This window comes from Mizuhopecten yessoensis, unplaced genomic scaffold (genome assembly GCF_002113885.1).
Source record: "Mizuhopecten yessoensis strain PY_sf001 unplaced genomic scaffold, ASM211388v2 scaffold716361, whole genome shotgun sequence".
Lineage (NCBI taxonomy): Eukaryota > Metazoa > Mollusca > Bivalvia > Pectinida > Pectinidae > Mizuhopecten > Mizuhopecten yessoensis.
The window spans coordinates 934,561-961,430 of NW_018480078.1; the positions used below are offsets into that span (position 1 = coordinate 934,561).

The 26,870-nt window shown below is 35.3% G+C and overlaps 1 protein-coding gene across 1 annotated transcript; it reads right to left on the bottom strand.

Moving 5' to 3' along the window:
• Positions 1 to 2,652: 2,652 nt before the first annotated feature.
• Positions 2,653 to 26,102, bottom strand: LOC110443880. The gene is made up of 6 exons (XM_021488319.1): positions 25,899 to 26,102; positions 7,911 to 8,136; positions 6,736 to 6,944; positions 5,479 to 5,643; positions 4,589 to 4,691; positions 2,653 to 4,332 (listed from the first exon to the last, which is right to left on the bottom strand). The coding sequence occupies exons 1-6, from the start codon at positions 25,957 to 25,959 to the stop codon at positions 3,612 to 3,614; spliced, it is 1,485 nt and encodes a 494-aa protein (XP_021343994.1). The 5' UTR covers positions 25,960 to 26,102; the 3' UTR covers positions 2,653 to 3,611.
• Positions 26,103 to 26,870: the final 768 nt, after the last annotated feature.

Here is a 26,870-nt window from a genome sequence, read left to right on the forward strand (position 1 = left end):
TAGTAACTTGTGGCTATGTATATGTTAGACATATTGATTTACTCTTTCTATTGTACATTATGGATTTGTGTTTAGTATTTACATATCAAAGCTAGTTAGATGTTAGATTTTTATTATTAGTGTTTATTATTGCTTTTTAGAATAATAAAGCTTTAGAGAAACATGTTTGTACTTTTATTTCATTTTTTATCTGAATTGGTGTTATAATAAGTAGCTTATTCATCATCAAATTATGAAACAGACATCGAAATACTTGAAAGAGCAACATATACCAGAATGCCGCTACACATGGACATAATTAATTTTTTAGTCGATAAGAAAAGAGAACAGAGGGAACTGAGTAGATTGGTCACCAGCCCCTTAAGTTTTGAAAAAGGATTTTGCAGCTGCGTTCCTCTACTGAATTATTTCCTCCTTCTTTGCAATTTAGTATCAGACCTCAAAGAGATCATTATTATGAAAGTTTCGGATTTACTTAATAAATTTAAGATTCTACATCTAGGGGCAGGTCATAGGAACTGCGAGACATCCGAACAAACATGAATGATTATGAACTCCCGCAAAAAAATCAGAGACGAAACTAGGATTACAGGTAAGCCTGTTCCGCATCGTATATGAAATGCTACATTAAGTCCAGGTAATTGCTATAATGAACACAACGAAAAGGGCTTTAATCATTGTATACACTAAACCATCATTGTAGACACTAAACCATCATTGCTTAAAATCAAACCACGACGCTAGTACGTTACTACTGACAATGGTATGGGAAGTAACATTTTATAGGGAAATTCAGACGTTTGCCACAATGTTTGGTAGTGAGATGATAATTAATGTCTTATTGTAGCTATTTGTCAAAAGTTTATTTAGTATTTAGCTTAATGATTTTGTATTAGCATGGATGCCTATCCATTACACTTTTATAAACATGTTTTGATTACCGTTACATGACTAAAGGCTAAATTATGGAAGCTAATGGTTGAAGTATTTGTCAAATTGACCGACTTATTAACATGGTTTTTTCAGTACCAGGGGGCGTAACTCGAGTTTTCTTAGACGATGAATCTGGGCTTTTAGCTATATATTTCAAAATCCGATAAAATTAATTCAACACTTTTCCACTCATAACAGATAAATCTTGTAATTTGAAAATATTTTGTATATTGAGTGTTAACTTTAGGAAATCAGACCAAATGTATACAAAAACACAAATCGTCATAATATGCAAATAGAGAACGTGATCGATATTCACCAGAGGCCACACAAGGACTGCTCGATTTACGTTCATCTGACACCCGGAATGGTCGACCGGTTGAACGAAGCAGGCTCATCATGTTTAAATTTTTCCAGGTTTATTGTAAATCTTTCCTTTAATGTCTATAGAGAGTCTTAACGATAGAATGTCATCATTGATACAAAATTATTTGATTTATTCATCAAACCATTCTTAATTTATACAATCAGAGACATGTTTAAGTCTTACGTGCTACAGAAAAATGTCGAAATGTTACTTCAATGCAGTTTGACCTTTATTGAATCTCATGACTCAAGAACATTCTTTCTGAAACTAAAATATGAAATGAACACATCTCTTAGACACTTTAATAAGCATTCTGTATGAAAGGTTACTTATTACAAATGATGACGTTTAAATGAATATAAAATTTGATCCAGTAAAAAACAAGCACCTCAATACAATATTAAATAAAAATGAAGCAAATAACTTGTCAATATAGATATATTAACTTTCAATAACTATATATTTGTGAATAATGCTGCATTTTTACTCCTGAGCTCTCACTTAACAACGAAAACAGATATTCATGAGAATAAAATAAAAACAATATTTTTACACATTCTTATGTATGAGTAACGTTTCAATTTGTGGTTAATTAATATGACATTAAGTTAAAAATAGATAAAACAAATCACTTTGCTTCATACTCAAAACATACGATGATTGATCAGATACAAACTTCTTTTGCACAAAACTCAAAAAACGCTCTCGTCCAGATAAATCAAAGAAAATATCAGTATGAAATAAAGTACAGACTTTTCCATTCAAATGATAAACCAACATATAACGTCACGCTACCACAATTGGTACACTACCCAAATTGGTACACGGTCAGAAAATTGTTCGAATAGTACTTTAAGATTAAATTTGAGCATTTTCCTTTGACTGTATAACAAAATAGATATTTATCAGCATTTCTGCCGAATAGTTTTGTTTTCAGGAACATTTTAAGAGTACACGATGACTTCAAAGTAAACATATCAGAAAACCAGTAAAAACGATGTACGTCGGCGAAATTTTGGAGGATTTTCAAGGGGTTAAATATAAGCATGTTTAAATGTTGATTTCTGGTCCTTATATTCGGATAATATAAAAGTGAATATATACAATTATAGTTCAGTATGGTATCTATAAAAGCAATATATTTTGTTGTAATCGGCACATCAACTTGTAGAAATAAAAACAATTTCCATAGCCTGTGATATAGTGTACCAATTTGGGTACTATTAACGGACGAAAAACGGACGAAATCTCACTCTGGGTTTAGCGTTCTATTTTCAAAAATAAATTACTTAGATATAAATCGTTTCCTGAAAATGAACCACCATAGGTAGTCTTTGTCAAGAATCAAGAAACATTCCAGATACAAGATCTGAATTTTTAAAGATCACTAAAAATCTGTCAAAATTGTACCAATTGTGGTAGCGTGACCTTAAGCATGGAAAAATTACAATGAATGTTTAAATATTGTTTTTATTAGCACCAGCATCTTAAATGTACTAAAACTAATTATGAATGGATGGACTTGTCTAGTTGCCGATGAGAAAGTAAATATAACTTCAGAAACATTTTACATGAGAGTGTATACGCTTGGAGGGATACTGTCTGTTCGATGTAGTGTATAGTGACCATAAAAGCATCATCCAGGTGTCTTATTTCTACTGTCTGTAACTTCAAGTATATAACGTAATGTTGACAACTTTACGCGTATTACGTAATGGTCTTAACTTCACGTGAATTTGTGTAACGTTTTCAACTTCATGGGAATTGTGTAATGCTAATAACTTAACGCACACGTGTATTGGTCTGAACTTCATGTGGTTTGTGAAATGTCTATAATATCACACGAATTTTGTAATTTATACATAGAACGATATCATGCTGATTAGTTTCAGGGAAAATCAATGCAATGCTTTACAAGATGTTTCGTCTTTCTTCGATCTAAAGCATTAGCATTCTTACATTTTGTTGACATACATATGTACAACGTTAATTTGCTTTTCGTTTTTTACAAACCCAAATTATATGCATGGAACCATTGTTAAGCTTAGATACTTGTTATCTTTGAAATCGGTAGTTCTTTGCTCACGGTACATACAAATCATCATACCGATTGGTTTTAACATGTCATTTACAAAGGCCTAACATTGAAAAATAATTAATTTCTCCTGGAAACATACCGTTTCAGTCTTTAATTTCATATATGTTATATACGACGTTTAAAATTGGGATTGACATGACCCTATAGCGCTACAAATGAGGACTGTGGTGACATAGAAATTAATGCTCTCTGCGTTGGAAAAGAAACGTTTTGTTACACACCATTCCCGTTCACATCATCCACTGTGTCCACGTATTCAATATCGTCACAATTCATCAGACATATCCGATTGGAGTAGTCCGGAGTTTTTTCTCCTGATTTTGTAGTTGCGTTGTCTAAGTAACTTTTTCCGTCTGTCATCTGGAAGTCTGACGTTACAGATATCAAGTCCTCCTCCAGATTACTGCTTCCGCTCTCCTGGGAACTCTCCTCGGCATACGTCCCAGAATCCTCCTCCTGACCGGAAGAACATGATTGGGAACAATCATCAGATTTAGAAACACTTTTGTTGGAGATACTTATCAATGGTTCGTTGTCTAGGGAAGCATTTTCTTGTGGGCAAGAAGTGACATTTTGAACATCGTCCGTTCTATCTGGAGCCTGCTCGGGAGCAGCTATACATACTATTTCTGTTTGGCACTCCTCTAGATTGTCTATGTTATCATTGTCACATGGACGTTCGATACACACAACCGTTACCCTATTAACTGATCGGACGGAATATGGTGACCCCTGTAGTTGGGACTGGGGGAGTGTGGACACAACATCATAAGCAGGGGGCGGTTCCTCATTCACCTCCTTTTTAACAGCATCCTCATAAGTGGGCGGGGCATATAGTTCAGTCACGCCCAGTGTGTCGATGTTATTTCCAACTGTCCACTCTCCGTTGGCTTTCCTTTTGGCGTATATTTGTACACTTTGTTGTCTAATGTAACTGAAAAGAAGAACACAATCAAATTGAAATAGTGCTTCAAAGCATATTGCATTGTTATATTTATCCATTTATGATGCAATATATCCGACAGATTTAATAAATCATTACATTTTAAAATAAATTGTGTGTAGGATATGGACAATATTTAGAATAGCTACAGATACAATACAATTGACAACTCAGCATAAACAATATATTTAACAAAGTGATGACAAAACCAAAGAAAATTGATATTTTTTTGGAAATAACAACATACCTTCTTCTGTTTTGTTTCTTAAGGAAACAGAGGACAGCAACAATAACCAGGAGAAAGACACTAATAGCCACACCGGCGGCTACCACGGCCGTAATGGTAGCTTCTGAAAAGGAATTCGTACTACCGTTAGAACAGAAGTGAGAAATGGCAAGTTTCGCATGTAGTACAATATTAGTATTCATTGTTAACAGTTATCATAGAGATTACTATTGATTTTTGTTGTATCGTGCCCAAAACTGTGATTGTGATAAAAATATGGATGCATATTATGGTAAATCTAAATATTACATTGCATGTTGTGAACTAAACCCTTAACCAAGTTTATATCATTAAATATAACATTGCATGTTGTGAACTTAACCATTGACCAGGTTTATATCATTAAATATAACATTGCATGTTTTGAACTCAACCATTGACCAGGTATATATCATTAAATATATCATTGCATGTTGTGAACTAAACCATTGACCAGGTTTATATAATTAAATATAACATTGCATGTTGTGAACTAAACCATTGACCAGGTTTATATAATTAAATATAACATTGCATGTTGTGAACTAAACCATTGACCAGGTTTATATAATTAAATATAGCATGGTATGTTATGAACTAAACTATTAACCTGGTTTATAGCATTAAATATAACATGGCATGTTGTGAACTAAACCATTAACCAGGTTTATATAATTAAATATAACATTGCATGTTGTGAACTAAACCATTAACCAGATTTATATCATTATTATGTATTACATATCCATCATTTTATCTTTATTTACTTTCGAAATACTAATAAACAGTTATCAATTATTTACCAAGTTAAGGTCATTATATCTTACCTGTTAAACAATATATATATTTAATATTATTAGTTATTTACTTACCTGCCCCTTTCCACTCAGGGTCGACCACCAGGTGGCAGGTATTTTCGTCAGTCTGGTCGCCGTCGCCACAGTTATACTCGTCGTCACACATGACTGACAGGGGAACACAGATTTGGGCCCGCCCACAGTGGTGGTGTAAACGATCACAATCATCGCTTCGCAAATCTTGTGAGAAAAGTAAGAACAATTAGATATAGATAATTGTTTCTGTGTATACACTTGATTACGTTAAATCATTTAAGTACCAAATTCTTATGAATATTCTGATTATGAAGTCAGACAATATATTGTATAAAATCTAGCTATGACAAACAATTGCTTTTTATAAAATATTTTGATAACATATATTTGAAAATTAATGTAATTATCTCAAAACATCGTGGTATTTATTGTGCATGCTTGCTACAACTACAAAGAATTGTCAAGCGTTTTTTGGTATGATGCATTTCTGTGTATGTATGTTTATGTTTGTGTGTATGTATGTATGTGTATGTATGTGTGTATGTATGTGTATGCATGTGTATGTATGTGTGTGTATATGTGTATGTATGTATGTGTATGCATGTGTGTATGTATGTATGTGTATGTATGTGTGTATGTATGTGTAAGTTTGTGTATATATGTGTGTGTATGTGTATGAGTTTGGATGGCTATTACGATTCGGAGTGTTGATGTCGTGTTAAACAATTCAACTCTGGAGAATGCAAGAGAGAATCTGGCAATACATATCTAACAAATGGGAGAATATCAAATGGTATAGCTTAGTTTAAGGCAGAAAATCAAAAATAATATAAGATGAAGATTAGCTTGCTTAATATGCATTTGTATAATATTGAGGCAGATAATAAAAAATCGAATCAAACACAACAATATCCCTGATGTTTCCTTACAAAAGATCATTTCCATTATCATTATTTGTAGGTATTACATTCACATCAGAAATCAGTCCTTATCCGTGTCAAATCAAAAGCATTGAAAATAATATTAACCACTTTTATGGAAAAGTGATGATCTAGATAACAACACGAATTTGGAGGTTTTCGGAGCTATTCAGAATTATAATACAAACAGCAAACGATTATTATATTGAGATTAAAATATGTGATCATGCTATTAATTTCACTGGAATTAATCACCTTTCTGTGAATTTTTTCCGTCTATATTAACGATGATTTAATTTGCAATGTTTAACGGCACATTTGAAGGAAAACTTAAATATTGTTAAAAACCCAAACTTCTTATTCTAAACTGATTTACCTTGAAACGACGTAATGAGTATCCGGAAGCCACTATATAAGAGATTTGGCTTGCCCATGTAGTCTAGCCGGAGTTTATTGCGGGAGGACTTGTAATCCATCACCCCCGGGCTTGTGTCCTTAAAGTAGGAGTCGTACACACCGAAAAGACCCATCACGGGCGTCACCTGCTTCACTGCTCCGCCCGGACGGTAGTCGTATATGTGAAGTCTGAAATTGTTTAATGTGTTTTTTTAAAATCATTTTAATGTTACAGAGCGCGAAATAGACTGAGGTCATTCTAACTAAGAGTTGCCTGCCCATTTACTTTAACAAAGGGTTATATAATAGAAAAATGTATTTAGAATTGCCTTATAATCAAAATATTTGCGTATGGATTGCATCCATTGACCTATTCAGATCGGGGAGCTAATTGATAGATAACACTCTCTGTTTTACCGGAAATGATTTTTGTTATGTAAACACTTTTTTTGCAGTTATTACGAATCATTGTAAAACCTCCTTACACCCTGAAACATCGGTGAACCGATAATTGTCTTTATATACATGTAGAGGAAATTAAATGACATGAATTTATCAGGGCAATAATCTGGCAATGCCAGACTACATCAAAAGGCAAATATCTGTTTTAAGCTCTAGAGTTGCCTCCCTTGAATCACTAACTTTGGCGTTTTTACTGTGATACAGGATTCTAGGTTTGGGCCTTTCATGATGACGGGTAAAATGTAATGGTTAATTTGGTTAATTTGGTTAAACGGTTAGCTCTCAGCAATATCATCAAATCTAGAGTGTAATCAATGTTAACTTTAGTCGGACCAAACAATATTTCACTAGTCGAAATATTTGTAATACAGTGATTTTTGTTTGTTTATGATAGAACAGGGATTATTACCGAGGAAGATTATCTTCAAGAATTCTTACTTGTAGAACATATTTCTGGGGGAATTCTTCACTTATTGGTGAAAAACTTATTTGAACTATGAAGTAAAACTTGTCTCTTAAACCCCCCAGATAATCTTATAAATTTTGTACAACTAATTATAATACGTATAAGTACGGTTCCTTCTAGAACTTTGATAATTACAGAATTGTTGTGAAAAGAAAACGTTTACTTGTGTGGTATGCTAACTGAAAAGAAGTTTGAGATACTCTCTCGTTGTCATAGACAAACATTACCTGTCGGGTGTGAGATTGTCTTTTGATATATCCATGGAGAGGAAGTGTAGGAGAAGACGCCGTGACGGGTCGGTGATGACGTCAACAGCACAGTGTAGGAACTTGCCCGATCTCTCCTCCAGTATCTGCTCCGTGAGCTCTACGATGACGCTGTCGTTGACGTGGACGGGCAGGTTGGCCCTGGATAATGCCGTCATAGACTTGGTACTGGTCATCGAGTGGACACCTGCAAGGACAAATCCAGAAATGTATTGGTCATACGCTTTTTTTCTTTTAAAACAATCTTATTTTACTTTGCAACCCATTAAATTTTATGTCCGTCTATTGTATTATTATTTTATTAATTTCTAGTCAAATATTACAAACCGTTGCATCAGCTCATCCAGACTCCATGAATGCATAAAACAATATTACTGAGTTAAAAATACTGTACTGTTTGTTAACTCGTAGGGGGAAATATATTTTCTTAGAGTGAATAGTGTTATTCCACTGTACCAGATCCATCTTTAATAAAGTATTTACAGTACAGTAAGAACAGTCGATCAGTAAAATATTTATGACGATGCAGCAGCGATACCTTCGGAGACACTGTGATAATCAAGCCTTGCTAGACATACATGTAGATAGTGGATACAGATCAGCGACATTTTCCTTAATATGTGCGAGTCTTGGAAACTAACCTCATCCCCATCCTCATCAGTTCTAATTAAAAGGAACCCTATCAACTGGTGTACAAATGACTGCTAGATCAGAAGAGGAACCTAGCACGGCTACAGTAGTATAAGTATGGTCTAGGGATAATTTCCATTACTCCGATTTGTATTGCAATTAAGAACGTATTTTCCAGGGTCATAAGACGGATGTTGTTTCTGCTATAACTTTATGATAAATACCATACCAAAGGAAACAACGCAGAGATTTTGGACTACATTGATAATTATTTGATTTCCATTCTTATCATGACATGTGACTTTAACTGTTAACACTGAAAGTGGAATCCAATTGGTTTGTTTTGTGTTTTACGTCCTATTAAAAGCTATGGTCATTTATGGACGTGCAAGGTTTTGGCGGTGGAGGAAAGCCGGAGCTCCCGTAGAAAAAACACCGACCTGCGGACAGTACCTGGCGACTGCCCCACGTAGGTTTGGAACCCGCTAGTGGTAGCAGACTGTCAAACGCCTTGACCACTTGGCCACCAAGGCCCCTGGAATCCATTTTACCTGGCGACTACTGTATACATGTAACTATCATGGAAAATTTCGCTGCAGTTTATTTTTTCAATTTTTCGCCCTCCTTAATGGGGCGTACTTATCATTGCAGTAATCATTTGTAAACAACACAATATACATAGTAATTAAATGTGAAAGGCGAATTTAATATTTGACAAAAAATGGATTTTTTCCGTCGAAGGGCGAACATTTCCAGGTATACAGTACTACATTGTACAGTATGTTTGAACTAAACGTTATACCAGGTGACTGATAAAGAAATCAGAAGTAACACAAAAATATCTATCATTAAAGCCAACCGCTAGCTACCTGTGGTTGCAATGATTCCTGGAATGTATTCAACTAAATATATTACTTTGAAAACGTTTCCTAGTTTTTTGGTGACCACAAAAAGTATAGCAAAATTGTGATTAAGTGAAAAGACATACAGATTCAAAATATTTATGGTTATTTTCTGACTGTCCTTTTTATTGAACAGTAATTCAATATATCTAAATACTCACATCGGGTGTTAAATTGATGTATACATCAGACATAAATGATTGTGCGCTTTAAACACAAAATCATACCGACTTGCATGAAAAATCATTCATAGTTCTCGACTTTTAGAAGTCAAAATGATTTATTTTACGTTTTATAATAAATTAGAAAAAAAAATCAGAAAGTCATGTAGCTTCATGACTGTTTCACAACAAAAGCGCTAAGAATTATCCTTTTAAAGCGGTTGAATTTCACTTTAACATATGTATTGATACGCGTACAATGGGGGTATAGCCTTCTGAAAAGTCAAGTGGACAATGGAACCAATCAGACGAGAAATAGCAAGGTTTAGATGAGGTATCACTCTATCATCCCACTGATATTACATACTTCACACCACCACCACATATACATCGTACACAACACTACGAACAAAGTCTGGTTAGATTGATGGTAGAAACACCCATGGCAATGTTTGCACCCATGTTTGGTAAACATTGTTAGATTGTATTAGAATCGCCTTGAAAAAGTGGTCAGGTTGATAATAGAAACACCATTGACAAAATCTGGTTAGATTGATAATAAAAAACACCCTTGACAAAGTCTGGTTAGTTTGATAAAAGAAACACCCCTGACAAAGTCTGGTTAGTTCGATAATAGAAACACCCTTGGCAAAGTCTGGTTAGATTGATAGTAGGAACACCCTTGGCAAAGTCTGGTTAGTTTGATAATAGAAACACCCTTGACAAAGTCTGGTTAGTTTGATAATAGAAACACTCAGGACAATTTGTGTTCAAAATCGTGATAGACCAGTAATAATTTTAGTTTGCCTTGCGTTACCAATTTCACTTTGCCTACCCTTATGATTAGGTGTTATTTTCATAAGGACCTGTTCAATAAGTAATATAAACGTACATCTGTTTTTCGAGGTTTTGTCTTCCTATCAGTTAAGGTTGTAAGTAGACGGTCAGATGTTATGTCCAAATAAAACTGTAGGCGACAGGTCATATTACCTAGCTCATTTTCTCTTAATGGCGTACTGGTCCCAATATATTCTATTTAAAATATATTATGAAATAAAGCGTACGTGTGGTTGGTTAATCTATGATACTGGATTTTATTAATATCATTGGGTTATTTTAATACGCACTGTTAAAGTACGGGGCTGATTCCATTACACGTAATGCCAATACATTTTATCAATTACAAACTTTAATATATTTATCATATGAATGTGTTGACAGAATGCATTTCCTTTTGTTTGGTGTAAGTGGGCTTGCTGACAGTATAAGGTATGGACTTGGCAGGTAAAAATATTCAATTCAAATTTTCTATTTGAAGCTACATGTATGTTAATTTTGTTCATGTTGATGTATATTAGAAATATAAGCAATCACTTTGCGACTTTTCTACATGTACATGTCTATGTATGTATTTCACTGTGTTTTTCTATTTTGCCTTCAAACTACATTGTAGTTACAAATGTGCAAATAAATTTTGAATTTATAAAACATTAACGAAACAGTAGATGTAATTCCGAAACATAACCAGAAAAACAGGATTTGTAAATTTTGCACTTTCAATGACTTACCTCGATTCAGTTATACCGGGGTAAGTTTTCTATAGAGGTATGTGTTAATATACTGTCCCCTGCGCCATAGCCAAAGGTTAAGCTAACCAGCCGGAGTAACTTTACTTGAATGGGATACTTAAATGTGTATTGATGGGTACACCACATATATATGTATGTAGATGGATTTATCATACATGATTAAGCACTGTCTCAATTTTCAAAATGAAAGAAATCTTTTCTGGAGATGTAAATGGAAACCGTCGACCCAGTGAAGCCTGAACGAGGCGCACAGTACTTTTAAATGAAATGTGATTTCTTAAAGGATATTTCAATTTCCATGCCATGAAATAAACCAGTTTTGTTGACAGACAAATTATTTGAAATAGAATATATTACATTGCACAATACGTGTAAGGGCATGTCCCCAGCTAATGTTCCAGGATATGGCCGATATGTGATAGGTTTTGTGAAAATATTGGGATTGACTTTTCGTAGATACGACGATCTACAAAAGATTGTATACGAACGTATTTTAAACAACTACGTTATAGAGTCAAAGGGTTTCGTCAAAAGATTGATAGACCAGATTCTCATTCCGATTTTTTAAATATTGAAATGTGTTGTACGCAATATACATAATATTAAAGATAAGCGATAATTTCAATGAAATTTAATGTATATCTTAATGTTTAAACTCCGTATATGTCCATCTTGTTAATTCATATGGTGATTAGGACTGTCTTATAGAAATCTAATACAATAAGATTGTTTTGTATACATATAGTGTTGGTCTTTTTAACCATTATGTTTGTTCAAATAAATATGCGACGGTGTGAAATTCGCAGGTAACTCATTATTATATGTATATTATATACTTTAATAATAATATGTCATACACATATATTGGAATCGTTAATGACTATAACTTGAGATTCCGATTTCTTCCGTAATCCTCATAGTGTTCGCTGGTCTATTTCAATAAGGTACTTCATTTCTTTTAAATTCTTTTACATACTTGTCATTTATAAATGTTTAGGATTGTCTTGTAATGATATGCCAAGCTCGTTCGGTGTTGTCTTAATGTTTGTTCTTGCCGTTAGTCAAGTTCCGTGTTACTATGTTACAAATTACTTTTGATGGACACAAGAAGAGACATGTCAAATAATATTATTTCATATTTATGGTTCATATAAATAACATGTTGTTTATTCACAATCAAAAGCTAGGTGAGTCAACAGGTACACGTGCTACATATATATTTCATCATGTTTCTGCGTTTAAACGAATGTCATTGATATTAGGAATGGGATTAGTACAATCCAATCACCTTATAGAAGCCATTCCTCCATGTAAGTACACATACTTTACATATATTATCAAATGACGTACACATACAATTACATTAACACAAATGATTAATTTGATATATACAATGTTTAATATTTAAAACAAAGGTAGATCAGAAAAATAAAAAGGCATAAAAGAATTGAGCGGTAGTTATACCTAATACGGTAGAAAAAAAAAAGAAAAAAAAAATCGACAAAAAGCTATAAATATGTGGACTATTTAGTTGTTGAACAATTAAATAGTTGTTTATCAAAACTGTCTTGCTAAACATAATTATGAAAATATGAATTCTACACACCAGCACTAGTGTCAAGACACGGAGTTTCAAAGGTGTCCGGATTATACCTAATCAAAACTTGATACCGAACGATAAATAAATTAACATGTAGATATGGACACAATACTATATACAATCCTTTAAATTCCAGCCGAACTGACATTTGTATAAATTCAAAATAAATGAGTTTGGGCCTATTATAGACAATAATAGCGTGTTTACCTAAAGGTCTAAGACATACAAAGGCAAGGGTAAGGTGTTATCTAGGATTCTTGTGTCGCTCTTCTCGAATCGACTGATACGCTTCTAGCCACTAACAAACCGAAATATTGACAGGAACAATGTTTATTGTCCAACCGTAAAAGAAAGGGGTTCGATCGTTGGTAGCTATGTAATGTACGATGAAATCATCAAGAGCCAGCTACGTTTCGGTATTAAAAGGTCGTAGTACCTCACTTCCGTTTTTGTAGCCGCGTGGAATACGTTGCCATGGTGATCGGCTCAACTATTAGCATTGTTTTGAACACCGGAAGTATGCTAATCGACATTTTATTTTCGAAGCGGAAGTTCCCTCCATTTCCGGCTGTTAAGGCCAGACGATTTACTTTGAATACTCGGCAGTAAAATACGCACTGATTGGTCATTAGACGGAAATTGTTACTCGACTCTGTTATCGAGCACGCTCCGAAAGATGTTTATGTCTTGACAAGACCATTTTATTATACATCTTTGCTAACAAGCATGGCTCTTTTGTTTCAGTAAAACCGAAGATTAAAGACATATATTCAGCCCTTATTTAAACCTGCATCAACTATTTGCCTCAACATACCATTTTGAGATTTGCTAAGATATTGAGTACACAATTTATTCGTGAATCGTCTCTTTGTTTGGGTGAACTTCAATTGAAACAACTGAAGCAGACAAAAACAGTATAAACACACTTCAATCGAACAACAATATTGTGTTAGGCAAAGTCAAATATCTAAACATGAAGAGACATGACCTTTTGTATAGAAACTGAAAGTGAGAGATATTGATTTTCGCGAGGTAAAAATAACACCAAAAGCTCTTTGTAAAATAACACCAAATACGTTCATCGATTAATACAAGAGAACATTCGATTAATGATCAATCATCAAAGTGATTGCTTTATCAACTCAACTTTTCATATGAAATTTTATTTGGAGAAATCCTCAGACTGGGCGTAATGGTTTAAACGAACACCAAGGGATGAAATATCGTCTCGACACCTGCTAAGGCTTTTCTTAAAATAATTACCAGATAATTATATATACTAGGATTTAAAATTCTAGTCTTATAAACAGATTCTGCTTACCCCTTGTCAGATATGTTTACGTTTAATAAAGGTGGCTATTGTTGTATGACCAATAGAATATACGAGATGATTGTATAATCAAGGGTCAAGTATTGTCAGCTTGATTTCGTATATAATGTGAGGATGACAGTTACAGATTTAGACATTTTCAATCTGACTGTGGTTTTGCGCAAAAATCAACTTTCCACAATGGACTTAACTGTAGAATTTATTGAAAATATATTTTGACGAAACCTCCAGCTGTTTCAATCAAACCATAAAAGTACTATTAACACACGTGACAATACATCAAAGTAATGAACATTTTTAAATGTAATTGATTGCAGCACACACTTAAGTAATAATTTGCGATTCGCCATTCAATGAAGCCGACATAATTACAGAATTCAATATTAGAAATGTCTTTTTCAAATGAATGTAACGTATGATTAACATACTGGCAAAGGAAAAAGTATAATGAAAATGAAAAATCATGTGCATATATGTATTTGCTCATCCGTTCTTTGACAACAAAACCATGTTTCTGATAAAATGACATAATTTAAAAAAAAAAAGGGGGGTTCGAAATCCAAATTACTACGTACGTTTGAAATAAATTCATTTAATGGTTTTTCACACACTGAGCTATTTCTACGTATGGTTTCTTTCAATCACAGGGATAATTTCTGAGACAGAAATTCACATTTCCCTATAATACCTCACAACTAACAGAAAGCCTTACAAGCACGCACACGACACAGCTCAATTTCACCGCCAATAAAATCAATAAAGTTCAAGACTGCTTTTGATAAGTATCGTCTGTATCATTTATCTCCGTGCCTTATATTTTTTTAATCATTCGTTTCAGATTTAAGCAACCAAGAGCGCTGTGAGAGTAAGTCGAGATAGAGGGTGAATCGGTATGACAATGACACGACAGTGTTATCTTACTTAACGAATTAAGCAGCAACTATACATGTAACGTTAGGAAAGGGAACATCGCTTGGGGCCGAGTTACTATATAATAAGCGTTGTCGTAATTTACCCGTTCATATTTCAAGATTCTTAAAAGATTTTATTCAAACCTTAAGGCTTGGGCCGATCAGTACATGATATATATACTATAATATATATCATGTACTGATCGGCCCAAGCCTTAAAGTTTGAATAAAATCTTTTAAGAATCTTGAAATATGAACGGGTAAATTACGACATACCACAATGTATGGTGATTGATAATCTGAAACACTATAGGTAACATTCACGTGTGTCTTGCGTTCATTTAAAAAGACAATGTTTTATATATGACAACTAGGTCAAGAGGTTTTCAATATGTTCACTACAAAAATAACTTCTCCTGACACACACATAACCCTCCAGAGTTTTGGACACCTAACAAGATACAATAATTTGAATCTAAGGTCTCATAACAGTGAACATGAGCAATGTTTTCCAGCAGAGTTTCATCAGCATGGGCTTGGTACCATGGTGCACTCTCTGAATTAAGTTTAAATACATAGTGTACCATTATCGCATGTGTGCACAACTATAAATCGATGCTATGTGCGTGATGTGTAAAAGAGGCTTACATGCTGTTCAGGTCCGACCTTTTCTCGAACAGACAGTGCAAATATTACATGTAAATATGTCTGCACAAGATGTTCTCAAAAATTTGACCTCGTTTGACCCCAATGGCGTGTAGCTTTATGCATTAGAATATAAGGTGATATCAAATGGTTACAATCCGCAGAGCCATTTTCAACAAGACTTCTTCAGGACGCACATGGCTTACAAGATAATAATAGGACTATCCAATATAACACTGTGTTGGGCAATGCAATGTGATAGTATTGACGTCGTCACTGATTCTTTGCACAACTAATATAAGACATCTTACTGAAGCGAAAGGATCTATTAGGGTTTATTAGACTGCAACTGGAAGTTTTGTCTTTTGAACATCTTAATAAGGCATATGCACGTCATGATATCCACCTCATTAATTTATACACCAAGTCATTTGAATGTCTGTATGTCACTCAAATGTATTTTGAAAAAGTTAGAATGTCTCGAGCATTTGTAAAGAAATGCCTACAAATCCACAGCACAATATAGCAGCCGAGAGCGGTAGCCATACTGAAGATATTGTGACGTCGAGATTTCTCTAACAGATGTGTTGGTTGCTGTACATGTTTGAAGGCGATACCTCACACTTAGCAGTGAGCACTTTTGCTTCACCTACATATATCATATAGGGAAGTGGCACTTTTTTTTTATTTCGTAATAAAAGGGCATGAGTCATAAATAGGTAGTTGTTTGTCCAGATGTTCGGTAACAAATTATTTAAGAAATCCGAAATCTGCTGAAGAACTCATCAAACTTTCCTAATCCTGAGCAAACACTAATCGTAACTAAACTAATGGCTGATTAATCTCTCACCTAACAAAATTGACCAGAAACAGTCCAAACGGTCCAGAAAATGGACAGGAACTGTTCTAACTTGGACAGGAACTGTTCTTACTGTTCAGAAATATTGGAATTGACTTTTCGTTGATACGACGATCTATAAAAGATTGTATACAAACGTATTTTAAACAACTACGTAATAGAGTCAAAGGGTTTCGTCAAAAGATTGATAGATCAGATTCTCATTCCGATTTTTTAAATATTGAAATGTGTTGTACGCAATATACATCATATTAAAGATAAGCGATAATTTCGATGAAAAGAAAATGGACAGGAACTGTTCTAACTGTTCAGCTACTGGACAGGAACTGTTCTAACTATTCAGCTATTGTACAGGAACTGTTCTAACTGTTCAGCTACTGGACAGGAACTGTTCTTACTGTTAAGCTATTGTACAAGAACTGTTCTAACTGTTCAGCTACTAGACATGAACTGTTCTAACTGTTCAGCTATTGTACAGGAACTGTTCTTACTGTTCAGCTACTGGACAGGAACTGTTCTAACTGTTCAGCTATTGTACAGGCACTGTTCTAACTGTTCAGCTATTGTACAGGAACTGTTCTAGCTGTTCAGCTACTGGACAGGAATTGTTACAACTGTTCAGCTACTGGACAGGAACTGTTCTAACTGTTCAGCTATTGTACAGGCACTGTTCTAACTGTTCAGCTATTGTACAGGAACTGTTCTAGCTGTTCAGCTACTGGACAGGAACTGTTCCAACTGTTCAGCTACTAGACAGGCACTGTTCTAACTGTTCAGCTATTGTACTGGAACTGTTCTAACTGTTCAGCTACTGGACACGACCTGTTCTTACTGTTCAGCTACTGGACAGGAACTGTTCTAACTGTTCAGCTATTGTACAGGAACTGTTCTAACTGTTCAGCTATTGTACAGGAACTTTTCTCACTGTTCAGCTACTGGACAGGCACTGTTCGAACTGTTCAGCTATTGTACAGGAACTGTTTTAACTATACAGTTACTGGACAGAAACTGTTCTTACCGCTCAGCTACTGGACAGGCACTGTTCTAACTGTTCAGCTATTGTACAGGAACTGTTCTTACTGCTCAGCTACTGTACACGACCTGTTCTTACTTACTGTTCAGATACTGGACAGGAACTGTTCTTACTGTTCAGCTACTGGACAGGAAGTATTCTCACTGTCCAGAAAGTGGACGGGAACTGTTCTTACTGTTCAGTAACTGGACAGGAACTGTTTTTAGTGTTCAGAAAGTGGACGGGAACTGTTCAAACTGTTCATAACTGGACAGGGTCTGTTCTTGCCTTTCAGCTACTGGACAGGAACTGTTTTAACTTTTCAGTAACTAGATAGGAACTGTTTTTACTGTTCAGTAACTGGACAGAAACTTTTCTAACTGTTCAGTAACTAGACAGGAACTGTTCTAACTGTACAGAAACTTGACATGAACTGTTTTAACTGTCCAGAAACTGACCAGAAACTGCCTAAACACACCTTAAGACTTATTAGAACTGTTGTAATTGTTCAGAAACTGGTCTGGATATGACTAATCACTTCTGAAACAGGTTAAAATGTTGTGCAAAATGTTTAGAAACTGGTCAGAAACACTCTTGCCAGAAACGGGTCCCAACTATATAGTGTCCAGTAACTGACCATCAAACTGACTTACAAAATCAACTACTGAAACTTGCTTAGCAATGACCAAACTGTTCAGAAACTGGCCAAGACTGACCGTAAACGATGATTGGCGTCCCACGGGATATGATGCAGAGTGGATTATGTATTAAAGAAATCTCACAAAAGGAATAACTGAAGAGGCGTGATCAATATCAAGACTTATAAGGAATCTCGTTCTCTGTAAACACTGTAGACCACTTCAGATTTGTTTAATATTGAGTGTTTACGATTGTTCCCGCTAGGTGGCAATACCTGTCATGAATTGTTACGTCAATACTCAACTGATTAAATCCTCTTATGAAGAGAAACCAGACACTGTTTACACAATATTAGGGTACCCGACTTTTAACTTCCAGTCAGGACAATACCAACAGAACCCTTGTCGCTCTAATCTTTTGACATGAGAAAATATTTACAAAAAATCTTAAAAGGAAGAACATTATTCTGGTCCGAGTGTTATTGAGGGTGTTTAAGTTATGGACGGACAATATGGAAATCGCCCGGTATCCTCGTGTGTATACAGGGGCATGAATTAATTCGGAGACATGGTTCAACTCAATTCAAATTATCTTTGTGTATTTACGTGTAATGGGCGTTAAGGCATCTTCAAATTGATTAAAGATTCCAAAATATGAAAGACAAGCTATGAATATTCATGCTGAGCACACTATTCATGACAACCGAAGGGTGAGTAATTCGTATAATTTAATGTCCGAGTACAGGGATATATTGAGAACATTTTGTACTCAATGTATATCTGAGATTTTTATTTCTAACGTGTACTCAATACGGAGAGGTTTTTAGAGTGTTTACTTGTTAATTTCAATATTGACAAACACAGCGGGTAACAAAGTGATGAAAGGTCTATTGATTGAAACATTTGTAACAACGTCGGAAGTATGTTGCAATTGAAAGTCTATTTTCCAATAAAAAAAATATGTTCAACAAGTACATGTGAATTTGATTTTGATTTCTATTCATACAGTTTTCATAATAGAACTGTTACCTTTTTCATAGCTAACATAACAGAATAAGAAACGTGAAATTTGAGTGCATTTATACATAGCAGTCTGTAATAAATTGTAAAGATTTTTTAGTGGAATATTTAATTTACGAATATAAATAAATCTTAAAAAATATCTATAATTTCAAAATATGACATTATTAGGAATCCATAATATACCTATTTTATTGCACAAAATTCGCGTGTTTTGTTTATGAAATGATTACCACAGGATTGTTGAGTTATTATATATAAAAGCTCAACGTATTTGGTACTGTATGAAACGTGAATTCAACATCATGCTGTACTCATTCTGGACTATTGGCGAATAAATTTACAGGTAGACTTCCGGATTAATCAAATCTTGGTTGAGTCATCGAGCTGTACGGATTAGTGTGTCATGATGTCATGAGCTGTTGTTGCGCAACGTTAACGTTTAAAACCGAAACACCAACATCGGTCGAGAGTGTGCGGTAGGTGTGTGTGGGGTATGGTGTTACACAAGCTACCTACAACGGTACATATTGGGTTAGCTAGTTAACTACAGTATCGCCTCTTACTGTGTGTCAGGAGGAATTATCGGTTTACGGGGGTTCTTAATCATGATAATCCAACTACGGCGGTGTATACTCCCGACAGATCCCGAAGCTTATCAATCACTTCAAACAAGTACCCCACAGTAAGCCCGATACGTACCTACATTCTTTTATATACATATTTACATACACGGAACAAAAACAGAATTGACATTTGTTTCTAGCCCTAAAATTCTAAAAGAAGTCTTCAAATAAAAAAGAAAAGATTTGAAGAAAAGTATCGACCCTACCGACAAACAAACATACATTTTACCGCTTGTGTTGCTATTTCGAATCCTTAATTTGTTTATATCTATCTTAATCTTACGCATTGACATTTTAAAATTATTTAAAGTGGGGTTATTTCGTAAAAAAAACCGACAAAAAATAATTCTATTGGTACAATGTCGTGGGAAAACAGACATTTCTAGCTGTCCTTTGACCCCAACCTAGCTACCCCTTATTTTAACCCATTTCCCGTCTGCTGTTAGCCCCCATCCTCATCCATTTCCCTGAGTATGGCCGACAAACTCCGCCGGCATTGATTAGACTATTTACACAGACTATTAGCTGCGGGTGTTGCTTGTTACGTTGTTGAGTACATGAATGAGTTTTCGTGTAACAATTTTATAGATTACCAATAAAATCGTTTTCACACCCGTGCTAATTGTAACGTGCATTGTCAAACACGCTCTGCTGACTGTAACTAGAAATCTCTTCATTATCATCCCATTGAGGCCGCTGTTGATACTCCAGCAGGACGGAAGCTGACCAGCGATGCTCTACATGGGAATTATGATGTTGTTAGTGGTGGTATAGTGTACATGTATACCATCAATCTGCAAATGAACTAGTAACTGTAGTCAGAGAGGAGAGTTGGGGTGGACAACTTAAAATAAACTCGTCATATATACTACTGTAATTTAAAGTTTTAATTTATAATTGAACTGTGTGTGGCTCTTCGTCTGTATGAATGGCATTTGTAGCTCTAAATCGAAATTATTTCTACATCAATAAGAATATATTAGACGGTCAATATATTGATTTTCATTCATATATGTGTCAAATTGCCTATTATTGCAAATAGCAAGTAACCTTCCCGCACTCTACCGACAATAACTTCTCAACACTGTTCCAACAATAACTTCACCACGCCATACACTCTACCGATAATTACTTTCTCAAACTCTACGTATCTAAAACACATTTCCCACACTCTTCCAACAACTACTCTCCGACACTCTACCAACAATAACTTTCCCGACACTCTACCATCGTTGATGACCCACACTCTTCCAAAACAACTTTCCCACACTCTACCAAAACAATTTTCCAAAAATACACCAACACCTTTACCATACTATACCTACAACTTTCCCATACTCTACCAACATATTCCCTCACTCTACCAACACATTTCCACACTCTACCAACATATTTCCCACACTCTACCAACACCTTTCCCACACTCTACCAACACATTTCCCACACTCTACCATCATCTTTCCCACACTCTACCAACACCTTTCCCTCACTCTACCAACACCTTTCCCACACTCCACCAACACATTTCCCACACTCTACCAAAACCTTTCCCACACTCTACCAACACCTTTCCCTCACTCTACCAACACCTTTCCCACACTCTACCAACATATTTGCCTCACTCTACCAACACATTTCCCACAGTCTACCATCATCTTTCCCACACTCTACCAACACCTTTCCCTCACTCTACCAACACCTTTCCCACACTCTACCAACATATTTCCCACACTCTACCAACACCTTTCTTACACTCTACCAACACCTTTCCCTCACTCTACCAACACCTTTCCCACACTCTACCAACATATTTCCCACACCTTTCCCACACTCTACCAACACCTTTTCCACCCTATACAACATATTTTCCTCACTCTACCAACATATTTCCCTCACTCTACCATCACCTTCCCCACAATCTACCAACACATTTCCCACACACTACCAACAGATTTCCCACACTCTACCAACACCTTTCCCTCACTCTAGCAACACCTTTTCCACACTCTACCAACACCTTTCCCACACTCTACCAACACCTTTCCCTCCCTCTAGCAACACCTTTTCCACCCTCTACAACAAATTTTCCTCACTCTACCAACATATTTCCCTCACTCTACCATCACCTTCCCCACAATCTACCAACACATTTCCCACACTCTACCAACACATTTCCCTCACTCTACCAACACCTTTCCCACACTCTACCAACACCTTTTCCACACTCTACCAAAACATTTCCAACACTCTCCCAACATCTTTCCAACACTCCACCAACACCTTTCCCACACTCTACCAACAACTTTCCCACAATCTACCAACATCTTTCCAACACTTCACCAACACCTTTCCCACACTCTACTATCACATTTCCCTCACTCTACCATTATCGATGACCCACACTCTTCCAAAACAACTTTCCCACACTCTACCAACATATTTGCCACACTCTACCAAAACATATTTCCCTCACTCTACCAGCAACTTTTCCACACTCTACCAAGACCTTCCCCATACTCTACCAACATATTTCCTGCACTCTACCCAAGCACATTTCTCACACTTTAACAACTTTCCCACACTCTACCAACAACAACTTTCCCACACTCTGCCAACAACAACTTTCCCACACTCTGCCAACAACAACTTTCCCACACTCTGCCAACAACAACATTCCCACACTCTGCCAACAACAACTTTCCCACACTCTGCCAACAACAACTTTCCCACACTCTGCCAACAACAATTTTTCCACGCTCTGCAAACAACAGTTATCCCACACACTGCCAACAACAACTGCTCACATCCCATCAATAGCAGTTTTTGGATAGGTATTGAAAAGCTGATGTTGTTAGGATGTTAGAAAGTTTTGGTGAACAATCCACCAATAACAACTTTCCCAAACCAAATTTCTGCCCTGGCCCCGTAACAACTAACAATGTGTGCGAACCTCTCCCAAAACAATTAGTTACCAGACCAATAGAACCCCATACTCTACCCACAATTCAAATTTCACCCATTTTCCAATCCATACCAGAAACCAAAATCGGTCTACTTTAACTTTACCATCAGTCCCTCCTGTAACCTACCGACACAGTCCCTTTTCACACACACATCTTACACCAGCAAACCAAATCCTTCCAGACACCATACCGATAAATGACCATCCCCTTTCCTTCAAAAGAATCCCGTATTCACCCTCGTTTATATTGAACACCAGTGCAGCCTTTAGCATCCGAAAGAGAACAACTCATCTGAATCATTGGGGCGTTTGATGTGCTCACATTAAACCTCTTATACAAGCTTTCTCCATTAATACCTCCCTCAAAGCGTTTCCGTGACGTGTTCACACTCTTTACTCGGGGAGTCGGCTAAATGAAATTTTAATAATATAACTAACGACACTCCAGCTTTATATAAGGTAATTCAATTCACATTCTAGCTACTGCAGGACAATCAAATGTTTCTGTACATAATATGTATGTATGTATATCTACATTTTGTGTTATTAATGTGAAATTAGGGCCTACTTTTGTATAAAATGACATTAAATTACAATCATCAATAAAATAAACTGGTTGTTTTTCAAATGTGTGAATTTTGTCAAGCGTATCTGATTTGCTAAAAAATCGGTTATTGATGTTTTGAAATTGTCTCGTTGACAACACATCTGAATTAGAACTCCATCAACTGTTGCTTATGCATATAGTGTATGTTTGGATTTTCCTGTTTATATATTTATTTCTAAATGTATGAATAAAATAAGATCAAATTAATTACTTTTTCATGGATACCAATATATGAGAATATTTAGGTTAGCATATGACTGACGTACACACAGGTTTTTTTCTTGATTTTATTTAAAGCTAGCGACACCGAGAGACGGTACGTCTATTTTATGTTATGGTTTCTCATTACTAAGGTAATTTACTTAAGTTTAAAAAATTTATAAAATGATTTTTAATCTTAATGAAGTATCACTTAATGTTCTTAGCATTTAGACATTTTAAGAAGATAGTAATGTGTCCTGCAGCAGGCCACAACGTGTGGATACAAAACAACATCAACACCGAATTTAACGCGTACATACATGTATTCCTGTCTACGTTTAAACTCACACGAAATGTTTTTCTCGTGTAATAAATCAAAAGAAACTTGAGGGTTTGCAGGTAGAGGTGCTTTCATCATTTTATTTTTTAGTAAACATACAGACAGTACAGGCATGTTTACCAGGCCGTTGGCGGTTACCCGCTTACAACAGTAACGGCTATCTATGGATATAGAGGGACTGTATTTTTTGTCCTCATTCGTAACTGAACTTAAAACAAACAAACAAAATATTTTTCCACTTTCCCTATATATACCTTACATATAATGTAGCATGGATAAAACTTGAAAAACTGCCATGTTGGAGCTGTTTCATTACAAAACTTTCGGCCCACTTAGCACATGTTCTGAAAGATTGACGCAAAAAGTATGAACCCTGGTCATTAAGGAATGGGTGGCCAAATGTTGCTCCACTTTCACTTTTGATTTCACTTTAATTTTAAAATTATATCAAATTGAGTTATACTTATGATCTTCACCTACGATGTTTTTCACAAAATATGTTATATTTATATATTTCTTTTCTTGGTTGAGCTATGCGTCATCACATTCCCTATTAAATTGAAACATATCAACAATTTTGTGGGGCCTACGACAGGGTGCTGCCGTCAATAGTGACGTGTAGCGCGTGTATTTAACTCGACAGAGTGCTGTAGGTGTTGTAATACTAGTATAGGACCTAACCTATTTCCCCTTTACACAATTATAAATCCCAATTGGTCGCATCTGACTACACGTAATTCAATATATTAATGCTGTTTTTCGACAAGTGTTATACGATACACATCTCCCCTGACCCACTGGTGTATCTGTATACGAATAATTAATTGGGACCAGTGACCCAAGTGCCGTGAATATTTGTGTAGAGACAAAATTCAAGCGTGTGTCACAATACGGCATTGTTTAATACTCAACACATCTTCAACACCGATCATATCACACACTAAAACATTTGACTCGGTGCCATTGTTTTTAAAATGACACAACATTAAAGTCTAAATTAATCTTTTTGAAATGTCGCTTTGGAACTTTGTTGCATATTAACGGTATCATACAATGAATACACAATGATTTGGGGCGGAAAACTATTGCGTATTTTTTTAGAAACAATTTTTTAATGTATTTCTTATTAACATTTATTGTTTCAATGCTGTTTTAGAATGTTTAAAACTACTAAAGTACAGTAAGCATTAAGCCATAACACTAAGTGATAATAAAAAAAAATCTTTGAAGTATTGAACTGTTATTAACATATAGAATGGTGTCCTTAGGAGTGCTATGTTTAGTGTACATGTTCCTCATTCCTCTTGGTCAAAATTCGGACACTCGTATGGTATAAGGTTGGAATGATCATATGAGCGTCCGGAGCTGGACTGTACTTTCCCTTGTCATTTTAATTAATAACATGACGTCATTTAGTATTCCAAACCTTGGAGACCCCTTCTGCATTCATTTTGAAATATTTTAGAAATATCCTCATCTGCTCGTTTTGAAATATTTACAATGTATACGGGGAGAACGTGTAGGTTGACACTTCGATTGTGTTAGGGGCTAGAGCGGTGACGTACAACATTAGAAAGGACGGGAATGGCCGAGGATTAGTTTAATTTTCCAGTCTTATGTTTCGATGAGAAAATGAAATGATAGTTCTGATCACATTATATTCGTATTATCTGGCTTTTAGACTACTGTAGTTCGTATGAGTCTAAATTATCTCTGAATGTTCGTACAAGTATACACGAGAAAGGTTATTACAAGACATGACTATTCAAACTCACAACTAGATTATATAGTACTCAGTATTGTATAGGTGTCACAGTGTAAGGTTTATATGGCAAAACAAAACATGTACTATAGTATACACACAAATATATTGGTACACACGTCTCGACAGAGTGAAATCGGACACAAGTACTTACCTTGCAACATAACAACCAACGCCACAAGTACTCCTGACATGCTTGTTCGTAAATGTGTCATGCTGAAATCACAACTTTCTTTTGAACTTATAAATCATTAAAATCCTACAATGTTTCCATTTCCATGTTTACTCGCTGACACTCCGGTTTCGAACTAAACCAACTTTATGGGGAATCAATGAAAATCACGACAGGCGCATTGTGGAATGTGTCGACGGCATTGATTGGCTGGAAGATATTGTCAAAAGAGATAATGAGCACGCGATGTCAGAATCATAGTGTGTCCATTTCAGCGATTTACATTACATAAATGAACTACGGGTACCATGTAATGATATTTTCTTTGTGGATTTAAAATTTCTTATTCATGAAGCATAACGTGGGCTCAGATAAAGAGGTTCCCGGTAGTAATGTTTCTCGGGTCTAATCAGTTTAACGCTAATGGATAATCAGAGGTCAGGTACGTTATTCAACACCATAGTCAGTCTTAAACAACATCAAACAAAACGTTCAAACCAGATCTCGTAGGAAAACCAAATAATTCATGCATCGAATACACTTTTTTTTTCGACAAATATACCTTTTAAAGACTTAAGTGCTAAGATCAAGATAAATTTTAAAGGGACGCTCCAACGTTTTCAATCTTAATTATCTTGATAAGCCGACTATACTTTCAACAAATGAAGTGAATAGTTCTTTAAATAAGATTGCTTCCAACTGGGTTCAGCATACAGGTAAGTATACCTTTCTTCGGTTCCTTTACAGTTAACCTAATATTAAATAACTTGACTTCAATTTAAGTGGAATTTTAATTCCAATTCCCTTAAGATTTTCTTAAGTATTTGTAATGAATAAAATCAACAACGTTAACAGTCCCCCTTGTAACTGAAACTTACGTGACTGGTAATGTGGTACAAAATGTTTCCAGTCCCATAACTTGTCTTTATAAAGTAAGGAAATAATTACATTTTC

Excerpts from the sequence above, each read along its gene's own strand:
- LOC110443880 (XM_021488319.1), bottom strand. The coding sequence starts at position 25,959 with ATGACACATTTACGAACAAGCATGTCAGGAGTACTTGTGGCGTTGGTT. Across the intron at positions 8,137-25,898 it reads GTTGGTTGTTATGTTGCAAG|GTGTCCACTCGATGACCAGT; the intron begins GTAAGTACTTGT and ends TTGTCCTTGCAG. Across the intron at positions 4,333-4,588 it reads AAGAAACAAAACAGAAGAAG|TTACATTAGACAACAAAGTG; the intron begins GTATGTTGTTAT and ends TCTTCTTTTCAG.